Genomic DNA, 17,293 nt, shown 5'->3' with positions numbered 1-17,293 from the left:
AAGAAGAAGAATAAAGAAAGAACCAAAATCAAGAAACAACCGCTCATGTTTGCGATGTGGAAAGGCATGATTTAACAACTTACTGACTTATCTAGGTTCTCCTTGCTATTGACTTACAGAACTGAGCTGGTGCTCCACACGCTCCTCCTACACACTCCGTCAACATCATCTTCATGCAGCAACCGCAGACCAGGGCACAGAGAAACTTTTACATCTCTAGGAATAACAACCCAGCATCTTTTATTCTTGGCAACAGTTCAAATAGTTATTTCTTTAACCCATTTTCAAGATAATAGTTTTACTTTCCTGGAAAAGCACTTTAGAATTAAGCTACTGTCACATTTCTCCCAAGGAAAAAAATGCAAGAGGCCACATTTCTTGTGACAAAAACAATCTGTAAACACTGAAGAAGACAAATGGCCACACATGGGAAAAGACCACTGAAACTCAAATCATAAGCCCATCTCTAAGTAGTGACTTATTCTGGTGAGCAAACTAGTTTGCAGACTTTGCTTCTCTATCATGCCATCAAATCTTTAGAAGAAAAACATGTCATTCTGCCCTAGAACTTCAAAAATCAATCTCCAGACACCTGGCATATGAAATACAACATGGTAATTATTTAAAAAAAAAAAACAAAAAAACTTGTGGACTCTATCTTTTCCTGCACCTAAAATCTGTAACACTGTATGTTCAAGTAGTGTTTTAATTCACTTGAAAATGAATGTTGGGCCTATAATGAGCCCACTGTAGAGTCAATCAAAGCCATCAAATAAATATCTCTAGTTTATTCTTGTTTGGTTTGGGGCGTTTTTTTGTAGTTGATTACCACAAAAACATATTTCTTTCTAAAAGCATTTAGGTTTGTGTTTATAACCTTAGAATAAATAACAACATAACATCAGAGTTTAGATCAAAAGTTCACATCCACACATATATAAAGCACACTGCTTCCATAAACACCATGATAGTACATGCATACAGATGGTAACAGACATCTCTGTCATCCCCTAGTATGATATTTAGTTTCCCTAGCACAGTAATGAAACAGAGAACAGTAACACACCGGGTCCTGCTCAGGTACCACATCAGGCAGAACCTCTTACACGCCCTCCGGTCTTCCTTCCTTCCAGAAGCTTCTGTCAATCAACTCTCCCTTTTCTATATAGTACACATTACCTTCCTCTAACCACACAAAATGGCATGTCCAAAAAATAACATGAAATATTATTATAAATATCTATAAATACATAGAGCATGTTCCATAATCAATCTTAAAAGTGCAAAAGGTAACACCCAAGGTTTAAAATGCATGTTTTTTTTCAATAATCACTTCAGAAGGCAAAGGACACACGCTGAAACTCTCGGTAGAGTCTAGTCTGAGGAATCACCTTTAGCAGAAAGGGTACAGGCAAGTTCATCAGAGAGTCCTATAAAAAAGGTTTTTATCTGAGCCCTTGTATTGACCAGAAAAGAGGAGAATGCTTAAATAAGTTAGGACTCATCAATAACTTTAAAGATTACTAATAATCATACAGTTAATTATAGAAACAATTATAGAATTATAACTTTAAATCCATTTATAAAATCCCAGATATACTATGAAGGAGGTTATATAAAAATATATACTATTTTCAACAGAATCTGATCATTTACAAATCAGGAGTAGCTTCTTTAACACAGTGGGGTCACAAATGACATTTCCCATTCTCAAAGAATTATTTGTTTTAGTACTATTGTCATAGTCTTTTAAATGATACTAGACTAAGTTGAAGCTAAAATAAACTACTTTTGATGAGATTTTTAAAAAATATTTATTACATACAAGTACACTATAGCTGTCTTCAGACACACCAGAAGAGGGCATCAAATCTACAGATGGTTGTAGCCACCATGTGGTTGCTGAGAACTGAACTCAGGACCTTTCAAAGAGCAGTCAGTGCTTTTAACACCAAGCCATCTCTCCAGCCCGAGATTTTTTTTTTTTTTTAAATGAAAAACGAGGACTAGAGAGTTGGTTCCAAGAATGCTTGCTACTTGTGGTGGCCTGATTGAGAATGGCCGCCACAGGCTCAAAGCTTTGACTACTTTTCACCAGAGAGTGGCTCTACATGAAAGGATCAGGAGATATGGCCTTGTTGGAGGAAGTGCGTCACTGGAACTGGGCTTTGGGATTTCAAAAAGTTCACTCTAAACTCAGAATCTCTCTCTTCCTGATGGATCCAGATGTAGAACAGTTTCTTCTCCAGGACCATGTTTGCTATAATACACCGCCATGCCCCCTACTATAACACAACAGACTAAACCTCTGAAACTGTAAGCCAGCCCCAGTTAAATGTTTTCCTTCGTAAGAGTTGCCGTGGCCATGGTGTCTGTTCACAGCAACAGAACCCTGACTAAGACTCTGCTCTTCCAGAAGACCAGAGTTTAGTTTTCAGTACATATAATGGGCAAGTCAATCTGTCTATAACTCCAATTCTAGAGAAGTGCCAGAGGATATGACACCTTCTTTTGACTTCCATGGGAGCCATGCACACGTGCACACACACGTAAATTATAAAGTACATCTTAAATATAAAAATGAAGTAATTAGTATGAGTGGACTGAAAGCATGTCGGTCCACACTAATCCCAGCAGGTGGAAGGCAGAAGCAGGAAGATCTCAACAGCCTAGAGGTTAGGCTGATCTCCACAGGAAGTTCCAGGCTGCTCAGTTTATGCAGCAAGACACTCGAACGAACAAAAAAGTGCAAAGTGAGATACAAATGGGGCTTCTCCTTCCAGGGAACTTGTACACCATCTCTTCTCATGCACCTGCTTGAGAACTACAGAACTGAACTTCCTATATTTCCTAATCTTATACCGTCTCTAGACTTATACATCTTATACAGTTCTTCACACTGCTCTCTTCCAGTTTTCATGAGGTCTGTAGTTGAGTAAGTCCCCACATGGCCCTGCCGGCCTCCTTGTGCACAGGCCTTCCTTGCTCCTACAGATGTGTTTCCTTCTTTCTCTTACCAATCCCAAACTTCCAGTGCAATATCCGTCTTCCCTCCTGGTTCTGTGCTCTAAAAGGCCAAGTTTGTGTTTCTTATTCTTGGCTCTATTCTGAAGATCAACACAACACAATGTAATGGAGAGCCTCGTGGTGTATACTAAAATAAAAGTCTTAAATTAATTCTCTTCCCTAAAATTCATGTTAAAAATTCAAACATCATGATTCAAAATAATTTGGGAAACTGTTACAGTATAATGTGCCTCAACATTATCACCTTTATACACTTGAATTGCTTATTTTTATAATACCTGAATGAGTTTTCTAGGCTTTGCTCTACTTTGTATAAGTTACTAAACTTTTACTAGTTTTACCTGTACATGACTAACACCTGACAATTCCTATGACAAGAACCTTCTAAATCATATGTAGGACCAGAGACCTCATGCTTACTCTACTTTGAGCTGATAAAACTCAAGGATAAAGAGACTCTAGGTTATAAGAAAGGCTAACCTTTAGTGACAGAATCTTAATTTATAGATAAAACTCTTAGCCATTTTATACAGCTGAGATTATAGTCAACATAATTCAAAATAGCAACTGTGCTTTAAAAAAACAAAACACAAAAGAAAAATCTAAGTAAAAGCCAAATACTGTCTCTTTACAAGGTCAACTCATGTTCTAGAAAGATTTTGCTACATGTTTCTTATCTTTGTAACAAATGCAAAATAAACACTTAGAAAAGCAGAATAAATTATTTCCTTATACAAGAAATCTGAATCCTAGTTGATCAGTTAAAGAAAACATGATGTTACTTTTGAAGAGCTCAATGAGAAGGAAATCTAGAGACCACTATGCAGTTCCTTCCTCTGCTTCCTGACACAGTACCCTGAGATAGGAAATCCCTTTAGAGAAATGCCCAGCCTAGTGCAGAAGGCTTCACACATCACAGAAGGACAACATACAGTTATCACAAAGTATAGCACACAGAAACTCTACACACACAGCATCAGCTCCATCTCCACACTATTCTTTCATAAGCTGAAGCAGCACTGTATTTAACAACATCATGGCTCCAATGTCTATCTAGAATTTGTTATAAGTCTTAGTAAGTATTAAGTATCTGACCATAACCTTTTATGTTTTCTTGACATTTAATACCTAAATGCTTTCTTCCTGTGAGAAGGAAATAACCTGGTGCAGCTACAGAGTTCATGGATGAAGGTAACCCTTTACAGCACTGGTCCTCAACCTCCCTAATGCTTCGACCCTTTAATACAGGTCCTCGTGTTGTGGTGACCCCAACCATACAATTATTTTCATTGCTGATTCATACTGTAATTTTTCTACTGTTATGAATCATAATGCAAATATCTGGTATGCAGGATATTTGATATGTTGAACCAGCAAAGGGGTCATGACCCACAGGTTAAGAGTCACCGCACTAGAGGCTTTTGTTTTCACATGACTTCCTAATTTCTGGGCAGCAGTCATAATACAAGGACATTACATTTCCATTTAAAAACAGACCTGAGCCAGCAATATGGCTCAGTGGGTAAAACTACTGCCAAGTCTGAAGATCTGTACTCAATCTGGACCTACATGGTAGAAGAACACTGACTCCTACAAGCTGTCCTCTGGCCTGCACTTGATAATGGCATGCACACACATACAATAGTCAGGCAGGCAGGCAGGCAGACAGACAGACAGACAGACAGGACATATACTCAAGAAACAAAAAGCACTACTTTGCAGCTCCATGCCTGAAGTGGGTGTAGAGCCATGGGATCAGAACTAGCAGACCCACTCACTGTCTCTGGCCTGCACTGACCTCCAACTTACACACAGGCTACAGAGAACTTCCTTCCTTCACTTTCCAAAGAGGAAAAACAAGTAACACCAAAACACCATGTTATATCAGCTTGGAGAAAGATGGGTAGAGGCTAGGAAGTCAACTTCACAGTCCTAAGGAATAAGACTATCTGCACGCTTACTGATGGTGCATTCCTGTAACAAGAGTGTCTAGTTATATGAAGTGAAGCAAGTGATAACAAAGCTGTCCAGCTGCTGTGTAAATACAAGCTGGATGTCAATCATGTGTGCTCACTACAGTCCATATACCAGACACCACTTCCTCAGTTATGCTGTCCACTGTTTCTTGATAAATGAGAAGTAGTATTTTCAGAAAGAAATCCAGTTTTAGAGACGTTAATAAAAAAGATGCAGATTTTTCTACATCATTTTGAATCAGACTCCAGAAAAAAAACACAATCAAACTTTTATGAAATCATAAAAAATAAAATAGAGTATTAATTTGAAATATTCATACCTCCGAAATCTGATTGTCAAGAATACCAATAAAATGCACTAGAGAACATGCATCCTAAACAATGAAACTTCTGAAAGTGGATCGGACACCGGTGTGGAGCAACACAAGCTGGTCAGGTCCCCAAGCCCTGACAGCAAGGTATGGAACAGTGTACTTACACAGTACAGACATACTCTTCTAAGACATAACTGATAAAAACCTCACCAGCCTACTGATAACTATCTGAGGTGCAAGGCTTCCAAATGATCCAGTCCAAGCCACACCCTTCCAAATAAACACCGGTGGAGGCGGTGGGTAAGCAGGTGGCAGTGGGCCAGCAATTAAAGACAGCAAGCTGTGTGCCTTACCCAACAAGGCAAGTCAGCAGCAAAAGTTTCCATTCCAAGCCTCTGGAGCTCTAGGAACTTGAGGAGGGACTGTTACTGTGAAACTGTATTCTCAACAGAATGTAAGCTTCTTCTTAAGAATGAATTGTCTTCCAAAGGGCCACTGCACACACAAACTCACAGCTGCTGCATGACTGCATGCACAAGACCTGCACAAGATCAGGCCAGCCAAAAAAATCCCAGCATAGCAGAAGAGAGGCCCATGCTCCAGCAGATGGCCCTACACCCATGCACACACAGGCAGCACACATTAGGCTCTGTGGGAAAGAAAGATGTGGTGGGACAGAGCCGGGGGAGGGGGAGAGTGGTCTGACCAAAACACATAATATGCACTATGAGAATCTCAATAAAGAAACAATAAAAAGAAATTAAATGTCTTGAAAGAAGTCACTACTCTACTATTACAAAAAAAAAAAAATTACTGAAGTTGATTCATTTATCAAATTTGTATATATTTGGCAACATAATGTAGGTCTAAAATGTTTTTCTTAATGGCAAGCCTAAAAAAACAGGTAAATAATTTAGCTTTGGAGAAATAATGTGTAAATGGTTTGCAATTTTAACCAATAAACTTAATTTTAGAAGCTGGAAAAGCTACTGCTACTTTAATAATTTGTTTATGCTAAAACTCTAAATGACTTTCAACTAAAGGAAACCAGAATTCCACCAAGTGCTTTAATTATATAAAGCATCTTTCCTAGAGAAGTGTATGAGGAGAGAAGAAGAGAGGACAGGATGGGGGCAGACAGAGGGAAAGAGAAATATAAACAACTGGTAAATCTGAGGCAGAAGTCCATGGGAATTTTGGGGAATTATTTTTACAATTTTTTTTAAGTTTGGTAAAAGTGTCAAAAGTAGAAACAAAAAATTAAGCTACCTCCTAAAATTTAAAAATATAACTGTATAAAACTGCATTTGGCTGTTTACTCCACGGCAGTATCATATTAAGAGCTATTCACTTTCCTATAGCAAGAAGATACATGAGCTAAAACCAAATGCATTCACATTGAGTGGTCGGGATCTAAGGATGAAGTGCAGGGAACTAAGGAGCTAGGAGTGCACTCTTCCGGAGAAGCAGAGATGGCTGGCACCCCTCACAGCTCACACCTTGGTTTACTGCTCTCAGTGTTCTCAACAGGGGCTGGTGTACAACCTCCCCTACCCACAAAATACCAAGAGAGCTCCTTATTAAGCTATCCACAGGGTCTCCAAATAGCTACAACAAATTCAACTCTTACATTAACATTAAGAATCACTGCAGTAACGTTGAAGGTGTGGGCTCAGTGACAGGACAGACACACCAGTACCTAAAGTACAACTCAACTCAGATTTTCTTTTAACTTTCAGCCTACTTCCAAGGTAAGTTTTCCTATTTCTAGGTAGACTAATGTTCTACACAGAACTTAAACAATGTTTAGAGGAAGTATCTATTACTACCAATTTTTCTGACTGAGAGACTAGCAGAACCCCTAAGCTGTCACTGAGGGACTCAACAATCTACTGGATTTATAACATTATCCGATAGAACACACATCAAAGCAGACTGTTCCCACTCCACTAGAAAACCACCAAAACCCTACATCAAATGTCGACCCCCTATTTCTTTTCCTTGGCTAAGTGAGAGATATTTCCTATGCAAAAGTGAACAATTTAAAAAAAAAAAAAAAAAAACTCATCCCATTCTCCAGGCCAAAGGGCAAGGTCAAACACACTAACATACAGCACAGACACCTGATTGACCCAGTCAAGAAAATAGAACTGACATCCAAACAAGTTATAAAACATAGCATTAATTTCAAAGTAAAGCTTTCCTGATGAAAGATACAGTAGAAATTAAAACTTAAAAATAGAGAAAACGGAGTTTCAACATGAAGATTTGAAAGGAAAACTTAAGTATAACTTAATTGCTTTATTTTAAACTTTACTTTTGTGCTTTTTTGTTTTAATATACATCAAAATAATCGGTAGATATTGTTACTAGGGTTACAGGAACTTCCCTTGCTACAATATCTATTAACAACCCAAGACACCCACTTTCTTATTTCATCTTTGGTTTTGCATGATAAAATAAACAAACTGAATAAATGCAAACTTCTTAAATACAAAAAAGAATAGAATTTAAATGCTAAAAATCAAAGTCTTTTGTAATGAAGTTAACAATCCACAATAAAATTCACAACTGTCATAATATCATCAGAAGGTTTCAGCTCAGAATTTCCTAAAATACACACTGGCAAGAACAAGAGCTGAAGAACAACGTGAACAAATCCCCAAGTCCTGAGGGTGGGGCATCCCAACTACTACTGGAGGGCGCCAGGGCAGGTGGGTAGAATCAGCCCTTGCTGACAACAATGATGGTCAGGCCAGCAGTGTTAAGGTGGGTTGCCGCCAACCTACATCTATTTATCTCATGAGCTGTGCAAAAAGTGCTATGTTCTATGTGTTTCATGACATGAAAAGAGCTGAGAAACCTGAAAGGTAAATCTATTCACATATCTAAGTATCCAATCTTTCTTCTGACACCTACATATGTGCTAAAGAAAATAATCAGTAATAATCGGTAATCATATTCTCAACAAGTCTAGGTAGAAAATTCTATCTAGAACATGATCCCTTTTGATTTTAGTACCTTTAATGTAGTACCTTTTAACCTCAACTACACTTTCATGTGGATTTTTTTTCTTAAGCATGTATGTCTGATACATTCAATTCCCACTTTCTGTGATTAAGAACTCCCTAGAAACACGCTGTAACACTGATTGGCTACTTGTATTATGGGATCTATTCAAAGATGACTTCTTTTTCTATATAATATCATCAAACTGTCAAGAAAAGGAAATGTAACCGGTCTGAGTCAAAGAAAGCTTGAAAAGAAGTGAGGTCTAAGAATACATTAGCAAAAGCAAGTACTGTCTGAGTAACCAACTTTCTAAACATACAGTAAAAGCATGTGTTTTTCTGAGTAATATCTCCAGAATAAAACCTTAAGTCATGCCCATAACTGAAATACCATAAAGGACAAGGGGCCTGAGCTCCTCTGATCCTGAGTTGTCTGTCACCATGTCCCTTCCCAGCTCTGTGCTAGAACGTTCAGCAACTCCATGAACCTGTATGTAGTCAACCTTCCTTTCTCACACCGTTCCACGTACCAGTTCTCCACTATACCCTCCACAGTCTTCACAGAAGGAACACCTCGTACATATTAATGCACCACAGACCTACCCCAGACTAAGACAGACATACCTGTAATATTTATCTAATACCGAACTGCCAAGAATCATTGATTGCCCTCAAGGAGCACATAACCGGAACACCCGACAAGCGCAGCAGGCTTGCCTGATGAGGGCAGGGGACAGGAATGACAGGGACGGGCTTGGAACTAGGATGGTAGCAAAGGCTGACTTTTCCAATAACCTCAGATATGAAACATGGACTGTGACTCCATCCTAACAGAGAAAGCCCACGCGTCTTCATCTGTAAGGCTCTGCTTCTCAAAAGACAAATAGTTTACCAAATGCACTAAGACTCAGCACTAAGATGACACGTCTGTGCCAGAGCATGTTAACACATCAGAATGAATCGAAAGTCATGTGACACCAGGAAAGCTCTCTACTCCAGGGCAGGAAGCCCTGTCTTGGGGCGGCTGTAAATACAGGCAGAGTCAGCAGACAGGCTCTTCACTCCAACCTGGAGCTGCCTGGTGCTCTTCCTCACCATACAACACTGAAAACCTTCTGCCAACTGTGCTAAAGTCACAGTGTAGAGGAAGATGCTGACCTAAGGCCAGCTGACTTGAGACTGAATCCGTGATGTCTCTAATGTCACCATGGGGTTGGGGCTCTGATCCACTAACACACACCCAATTCTGATCTGTGAATTCTAAAGCCAGGCAGAGACAATGGCTTATCTGCTAGACAGCAGGGACATCAAAGGAAAACAAAGTCCATTAGAGTATGCCTGCTAAATTACAGTGAGACCATACCAGCAATACCAACGATCATAAATTCACTGCAGACAAACTGGAAAATGTACTTAATGATATAAAAAGACTTCAAAGTAAGCCCTAAGAGACCCTCACAGACACCGGGACATTTGAACAAACAAACAACAGTACAATAAGCAATAAGGAGAAAAGCTTATGAGCATTTAGAAAAGAACCAACTTTCAAATACAACAAACAAAACACTAGCCACTGAAATGTTAGAACATGTTACAGTACCACCTCTCAGGACCAGTCCACCTCCACCCTCACAAAGATCTGACTTCTACATGAACAAGACACTGAGATCAGAAAATGAAAACAGAAGTGACCTGTCCTCAGAAAAGCTCAAGTAACAATGACGCTAAGAGAACTCTAAAGCTACAAACAGAAGTTAAAAAAATCTTGCAACTTCATCTTAATTTGTATGAACTCACAAGCATCTTCACTGGAGTTGGGGTTTCTATGAAATAACCTTGTACAAAAGTTCATGAATGGAACTGGAACAGCACTAAAAACCATAAGAAACACTTCCTTAATTCATGTTAAGGTAAGCACAACCAGTATTAAATAAAAACATACAAAAAAAAAGTGTAAGCTAACATTCTAACGAGAAAATGTTCCCACTGTCCTGAGTATCCATAATCAGAAAGTCTGTATTTCCAACAGTTATTGAGGAGCCCCTGTAGAGTAAGCAAGTCTTTCTTCCTACTCTAAAAGTAAGTGCTTACACAGTAAAATCCAATTCTCCTGGGGAGAAAAAAAGCAGAAAATAAGACATATACTGAGAAGATAAAGTTTTTATCAAATGTGCTAAGTCTTGCTCTATTAAAAGCACTGAGAGAGGCTGTGGCCTTGCATAAATAAGCCACGCTGCCCAGTGATGACACTTTATACAATAAACCTCTCCCAGTTATGGTCAGCTACAATATTCCCTTTCATACTTTCAGAATCTTTTCCCAATAGAAAACAGAAAGTCAACAAATGCCCTTAAATGATAGAAGTCGTCAGCTGATAAGCTAGCACCTAACTCTTTAACATAAACCACACAGAGAAACGCATCTCTCCTTGCCTTAAGAGAAAGTTCACAGCAGTGATATAAAAGTAACATGTTTCTTCTTTTGTTAATAACTAAGTATTTAACAAGGCAGCAGAAATTAAATCAAGCAGGATACTTACTCATGACTGCAGAAGTCTCTGTGTGTTGTTCCAATCCAGTATTAAATCTGCTGTCCAGCGGTTCTCAGAGGAATACATATCCTGTTCTGGAAACAGAAAAGAAAGAAATCAGGTTTCCTAAAGGTCAATATTTAAGGGTTACTAAAAGGAAATGAAAATACCTATCTCTAGATCCCTAGTCATCCTCTTTTAAATATCATCTGATCTGCAGTCCCCTCTTTCTGAAACAACTAACTTTAAGAATTAAAAACTACTCAGAAGACAACTGCCCCACAGGGGTTGAGGGTGTAGACGACACCTGTCATATAAAAGCTTCTAAACTTGAATCTTTAATACTAAACTTATTCCTCCCCCATTTCCAACTAATAAAGTCAAGAAAAGAGGACTGCTCTACCTAGGTCAAATAAAGCAAATCATGCCTGATAAATCTATTTTGATTGCATTCAAATTATTTATATAAAAAAGTGACCACAAAAGTTAGTGCTATAAACTTTCTGTAATGATGCCATTTCCTCACTATAAACATAATATTTTCATATTTACCCAGTTATGTGGAGTACACATCCTTTCAAGGCATTCTAAGTATTTAAAAAATGTAACTGGTACATAAGTTGCAACTTTAAGCCATAGTTCTTCACTTAAGTGTTAACATAAGCTTTGATTTGTATGAATATGGGTATCAATACTAAAACACACTTGGCCCTATTATATAGCTTCCTCTTTTGATCACCACATTTTTAGATGAGGCATGAGATTGAGTGGTTAAACAGTAGCACGGATGCATGAAGGCCTTCCAAGCTGACATGTTACAGCTCTGCAAGTCAATACAAAATGTTCATTTGCAGAGCTTTCTTCATAAGCCAGTAAGCCATGCCCCACAATTATGAAAAGCAACACTATTTTCTTTTTTTGTTTTTGATATTCTCTGTATTTGCATTTCAGATGTTATCCCTGACCCCAAACTCATCCCCCCTCCCCCTCCCATTGCCTCCATAAAGGTGGTCCCTCTCCACCTCAGCACCTTGGCCTTCCCCTATATTTGGAAAATAAGCCTTCACTGGACCAAAGGCCTCTCCTCCCATTGATGCCAGAGAATGCTACTATCCTCTGCTGCATATGCACCTGGAGTCATGGGTCTCTCCATGGGAACTCACTGGTTGGTATTTTAGACTCTGCGAGCTGTGGCAGGTTTGATTAGTTGATCATTTTGTTCTTCCCATGGGGTTGCAGACCCTTTCAGCTCCTTCAGTCCTTTCTCTAGCTCCTTCATTGGGGTCCCCATGTTTAGTCTGATGGTTAGCTGGAAGCATCCTCCTCTGTATCAGTATGACTCTGGCAGAGCCTCTGAGGAGGCATCCATATGAGGTTCCTGCCAGTAAGCACTACTTGGCATCAGCAATAGTACGTGGGTTTAGTGGCTGCATATGGGATGGATCCTCAGGTGAGGCAGTCTCTGGATGATCTTTTCTCCAATCCCTGCTCCTCTATCTGTCCCTTTAGTTCCTCCCCTGAGTGTTTTGTTCTCCCTTCTAAGAAAAACTGAGGCATCCACCTTCTGGCCTTCCTTCTCTTTGAGCTTCATTTGTGAGTTCTGTGAATTGTTTCTTGGTTATTCCGAGCTTTTGGGGCTAGTATCCGCTTATCAATGAGTACATACCATGAGTGCTCTTCTGTGACTGGGTTACCTCACTCAGGATGATAGCTTCAAGTTCCATCCATTTGCCTAGGAATTTCATGAACTCCGTTGTTTTTAATAGCTGAGTATTACTCCATTGTGTAAATGTACCACAATTCCTGTACCCATTCCTCTGTTGAAGGACATCTGGGTTCTTTCCAGCTTCTGGCTATTATAAATAAGGCTCCTATGAACATAGTAAAGCATGTGTTCTTTTTATATGTTGGAGCATTTTTGGGGTATATACCCAGGAGTGGAATAGCTAGGTCCTCAGGTAGTACTATGTCCAATTTTCTGAGGAACCACCAGACTGATTTCCAGAGTGGTTGTACCAGCTTGCAATCCCACCAACAGTGGAGGAGTGTTCCTCTTTCTCCACATCTTCACTAGCATCTACTGTCACCTGAGTTTTTGATCTTAGCCATTCTAACTGGTGTGAAATGGAATTTTAGGGTTGTTTTGATTTGCATTTTCCTGATGACTCGGGATGTTGAGCATTTCTTTAGGTGCTTCTTGGCCATTCAATATTCTTCAGTTGAGAATTCTTTGTTTAGCTCTGTAACTCATTTTTAAATAGGGTTATTTGATTCTCTAGAGTCTAACTTCTTGAGTTCTTTGTATATATTGGATATTAGCCCTCTGTCTGATGCAGGGTTGGTAAAGATCCTTTCCCAATCTGTTGGTTGCCGTTTTGTCTTCTTGACAGTGTCCTTTGCCTTACAGAAGCTTTGCAATTTCATGAGGTACCGTTTGTCAATTCTTGATCTTATTAGAGCACAAGCCATGGTGTTCTGTTCAGGAATTTTTCCCCTGTCCTTGTGGTAACACTATTTTCTAAATCACTCAAAAAAAAAAAAAAAAAAACCAGAAAGCAGTAAGTCCCTCGCTTACAATGAGGGTTATGAGTCAGGGTTAGGAAAGCAGTTGTAAAGATTCAGTTTGCTGTGTCCATACATTGTACTCAGATCATATAAGATGCATAAGAAGCACACATTTGCACAATGCAGAGATTGCATCAGCATGTGTGTGCACCTCATGGACCTACACCACATTTAGGGGTGGTAGATAACCATGGCTTGCCACCCTGTCACCTGACCCCAGCCCTTAGCCAGTGATGACCCTTTCCAGATAACCCCACGGAAATGAGAAGTGTGGCAAATCTACAATCGCATATAATCCTACATTAGCTTCAGATACATGTCCAAAGTTTCTTACAATAAACACACTCCTTGATGGTGTTAGATTAAGTTTACTGGATTTGATTTCCTTCCTTGGAAACTAAGAGATGGCACATGCTGAATGACAACAGGAAAAGGCAGGAAATGTCACAAAAACACAGGGCAGATAAAACAATGGCAGAGGCCCCAAGAGTTCACATGCATTCACAGTTGGAGCAGCTACCCTTTGCCTGGGGCCTATGTCTATATACACTTTAAATATTAAACTTTTTAAATGGTGATATCAAAGTACCTTACAGATGTAATGCCTCCTTGCCACCATACCATAAGAAGCCAAATAAATCCTTATTCTGGTATTTACACTATAAAGAATGTTCTCAGCACTAAAAATATTAACTTCAAAAACATTAGGACAGGGGCTGGAAGATCGGCTCAGCAGTTAAGAAAGGTCGCTGTTCTTCCAGGGGAACAATTCAGTTACCATGCCCCACATCAGGTGCTCACAGCTGCCCAGAGTCCAGCTTAAGGGATCTGGGAAGCCTCTGGCCTCCTCAGCCACCTGCACTCATGTTACCTAAATCCACACACAAACATATGCACCTACACATAGTTAAAAATAACAATATTTTCAGTCAGGATAACAAAACTTACAAACACGAGATGTACAGACTTACCAGATGAGATAGCAAATCTTACAGTTTGCAAACATGCAAAGCATGTATTATGATCTAATGCACTGACCCCCTGAACAACTCTTATTTCCCCCAACATACTATTTGTATTATTTGGGAAATTCATATAATGCACCCTGATCACACTCACTTCTAGTCCCCCAGATCCACCTCCCACCCTTGTGACCTACTCCCAGAAAAAAAGAAGGGAAAAAAAAGAAAGACTAGGTCCATTCTGTGTTGTGCACACACTCACTGGAGCATGGTCAGACTCCCAGTGGCCAGCCCATGGAGCAATTCTTAGAAATGTGCTCATGAGTGACATAGTGAGTGTCACCTGGTCAAGGTTCTTTATGCTCATCACAGTTTCAAAATGGAGATCTGCTCTCCAGGCCCCACCCCCATCTACTTTCAAAGTAGGTAGTCTATCGATTTTTTTTTTTTTTTTTTTTTTTTTTAAGCAATGAATCAGCTCAGAAGCACTAGCATTAGATAAAATATTCAGGCTCCTCACCTGGTCACCTCCTTTCTCCTCACCTAGTCACCTTCCCAAGAGAAGTGAAATGTCTCTTAAAAACACAACTTTACATACTAGGTATTTTGTAGTGTTTCTGCAAAATCCAGCATTTGCCTTACTTTTCACATATTGGCTTGTAGGGGTGGTAATATGTCTTTCTGCAATGGGGCAGAACCCACTACACCCAACTGGAGGTTGTAAGACACCAAGTTTGCCTACATTCTCTTAAGCTGCATAGGCACAGTAGAATGTACACTCAAGGAGCCCGCTGGTCCCAAAATGACATGTAACTGAAGACAGCCCACAGCTTATGACCAAACCCAGCCAACCTCAGTCAAACATAGCCAAGGTTAAAGATCTACGAGCTAGAAATATCTGCTGTCAGCCATTAAAATTTTGTGGTAATTGCATTATTACAGCCAAAGGTGACTAAGCCAGAAAATACAGACGCTGACTATAGAGCCCGGGGTGGGGGTTTGGGGGTGGGAATGAATGGCTCAGCAGTTCAGAGCTAGTACTGCATTTGCAGAGGACTAAAGTTTGATTCCCAAAACCCACATCAAGTGGTTCACCACCTCCTGGAACTCCAGCACCACTGGCCTCTGTGGGCCCTAGCATTCTTATGTCCACACAAATGCACATACACAGATCCACATACAAATAAAACAAATCTTAAGACACTAACTTTAAACACAAATTAACTAAACCGGGTTGTCATGGCGCACACCTTTGATCCCAGCACTTAAGAAGCAGAGAGGCAGTCAAAAGGACAGCCTGGTCTACAGAGGGAGTTCCAGGACAGCCAGGGCTATATAGAGAAACCCTGTCTTGAAAAAACAAAGAATTAACTAAAGTTTCAAGTTAAAAAGACTGCATTCAAAAATTAGGCCCATGCTAATTATAGGAAACAACTCTAACAAGTAAAGGGCATAGAGGCTGGAAATGAAGGCATCAAAAATGAAGAGTTGGCAAATACTGACTCAGAGAGACATGGCAACAGAATCTATGCCACGTTTGTGCTGGGACAACCAGAAACTATCGTGGAGCATTTGCCTGGCATATACAAGGGCCTGGGTTCAACTCCCAGCATCATACCAGGAAAAGGAAGAGAGAACTAACTTCCTAGCAATTTTGTCTAACTATGAGAGAGAAAAAAAAGGGAAACTTTTAACATGCTATTTGTCAAAGCAAAGCAAACAAAGAACAAAACTCTACAGAAGGGTCAGCTGCGTCCTCTGTTTATTACTAAGCATTATGAAGCAGTGACAGGAACCAAAAGTACACATATCAACCAAAAATAAATCCCGTATTTACTGATCTAGTCTCACTCACATGTGCTATGCTAGACAAGTACACACTCAAGACAATGAGTCAAGGACACATGAACTCACTTGAACAACTCACAGAACACATACAGTAAACAATGCATTATTTAGGGATGTCCACATAGCTAATGTAAGGAGAAATACAGGAATACAATCGATGGTTCCTCAAGCCAGCAGGGGTTGGGCTAGGACAGTCATGCAGGAGGACACTGGTAATTAATATTTTGTCACTTAAGGGAGGAAACTGAATGGATGTTACTATGTAAAACAGAACATATTGTACAAATCTTTTATTTTACAGTATTCTAATTTTTTTTAATTTCCCAAAAGTACAGAAATTTTAAATACAAGAAACATAGATATATGTAGGTACACGTATAAAGGTGTTAAATGCAGTTATAACCTCTCAGCAGTAATTAAGGGACAGAGCAGCCACAGTGACTCACTCATTCCCTAGGAGTAAGAGACAAGTGCTGTGCAGCCTGACTGCACATCATGAGGTAGTTTGTTCTGAAGTACCGTGTGTATGGAGGAAGAGCTGACCAGCCATGGTCCGAAGGCCTGTGTCAGCCGTGCTAGCCAACCACAGAGCTCCCCATCTCTCCTGCACAGCTTTAATCCTGCACAATCCTTTTCCAGTAGCTCATTTTCCTAAATTACTATTGTTGAAAAGTCATTGTCCTCTCCCCTCCCATAAAATGCTCAAGAAAATTTCCTTCACCACAACATTAATTATAACATCACAAAACTTTAAAAATAAACGTCCAATAATAAACTGACCAGATCACTCATGAGGAATAGTCTCTCACGCCCATTAAGACTGTCTGGCAATTTAAGGAAAGGAAATGAGTGAACACTTCAAAGGCCTTTACACACGCCTTTACACACCCTCGTCACAGAATCACCAAGAAAGTGCATCAGAAGCTTTACCCGACTCACACTTATTTCCTCAAAGGCTCACAATACAAGCCTTGAGACGGACAATGTAAGCTGATGTGGTAGCATATGCCTTTAACCCAGCACTCAAATGGCAGACGCAAGAACTCTATGAATCTGAGAC

General features: G+C 39.7%; 1 protein-coding gene across 1 annotated transcript in view; it reads right to left on the bottom strand.

Annotated features, from left to right (window-relative positions):
- Positions 1–17,293, bottom strand: part of USP6NL (USP6 N-terminal like) — a gene marked incomplete at its 5' end in the record, with an annotated part of 127,966 nt that overhangs the window by 102,587 nt on the left and 8,086 nt on the right. The window contains one exon of the mRNA XM_080918303.1: positions 10,868–10,953. Coding sequence (XP_080774429.1) covers positions 10,868–10,871 — 4 coding nt within the window. The remainder of the gene's footprint in view (positions 1–10,867; positions 10,954–17,293) is intronic.

This window comes from Micromys minutus (genome assembly GCF_963924665.1).
Source record: "Micromys minutus genome assembly, chromosome: 6".
NCBI lineage: Eukaryota > Metazoa > Chordata > Mammalia > Rodentia > Muridae > Micromys > Micromys minutus.
Note: the sequence above shows the minus strand (reverse complement) of the source record. Positions and strands in the feature narration are given on the sequence as shown.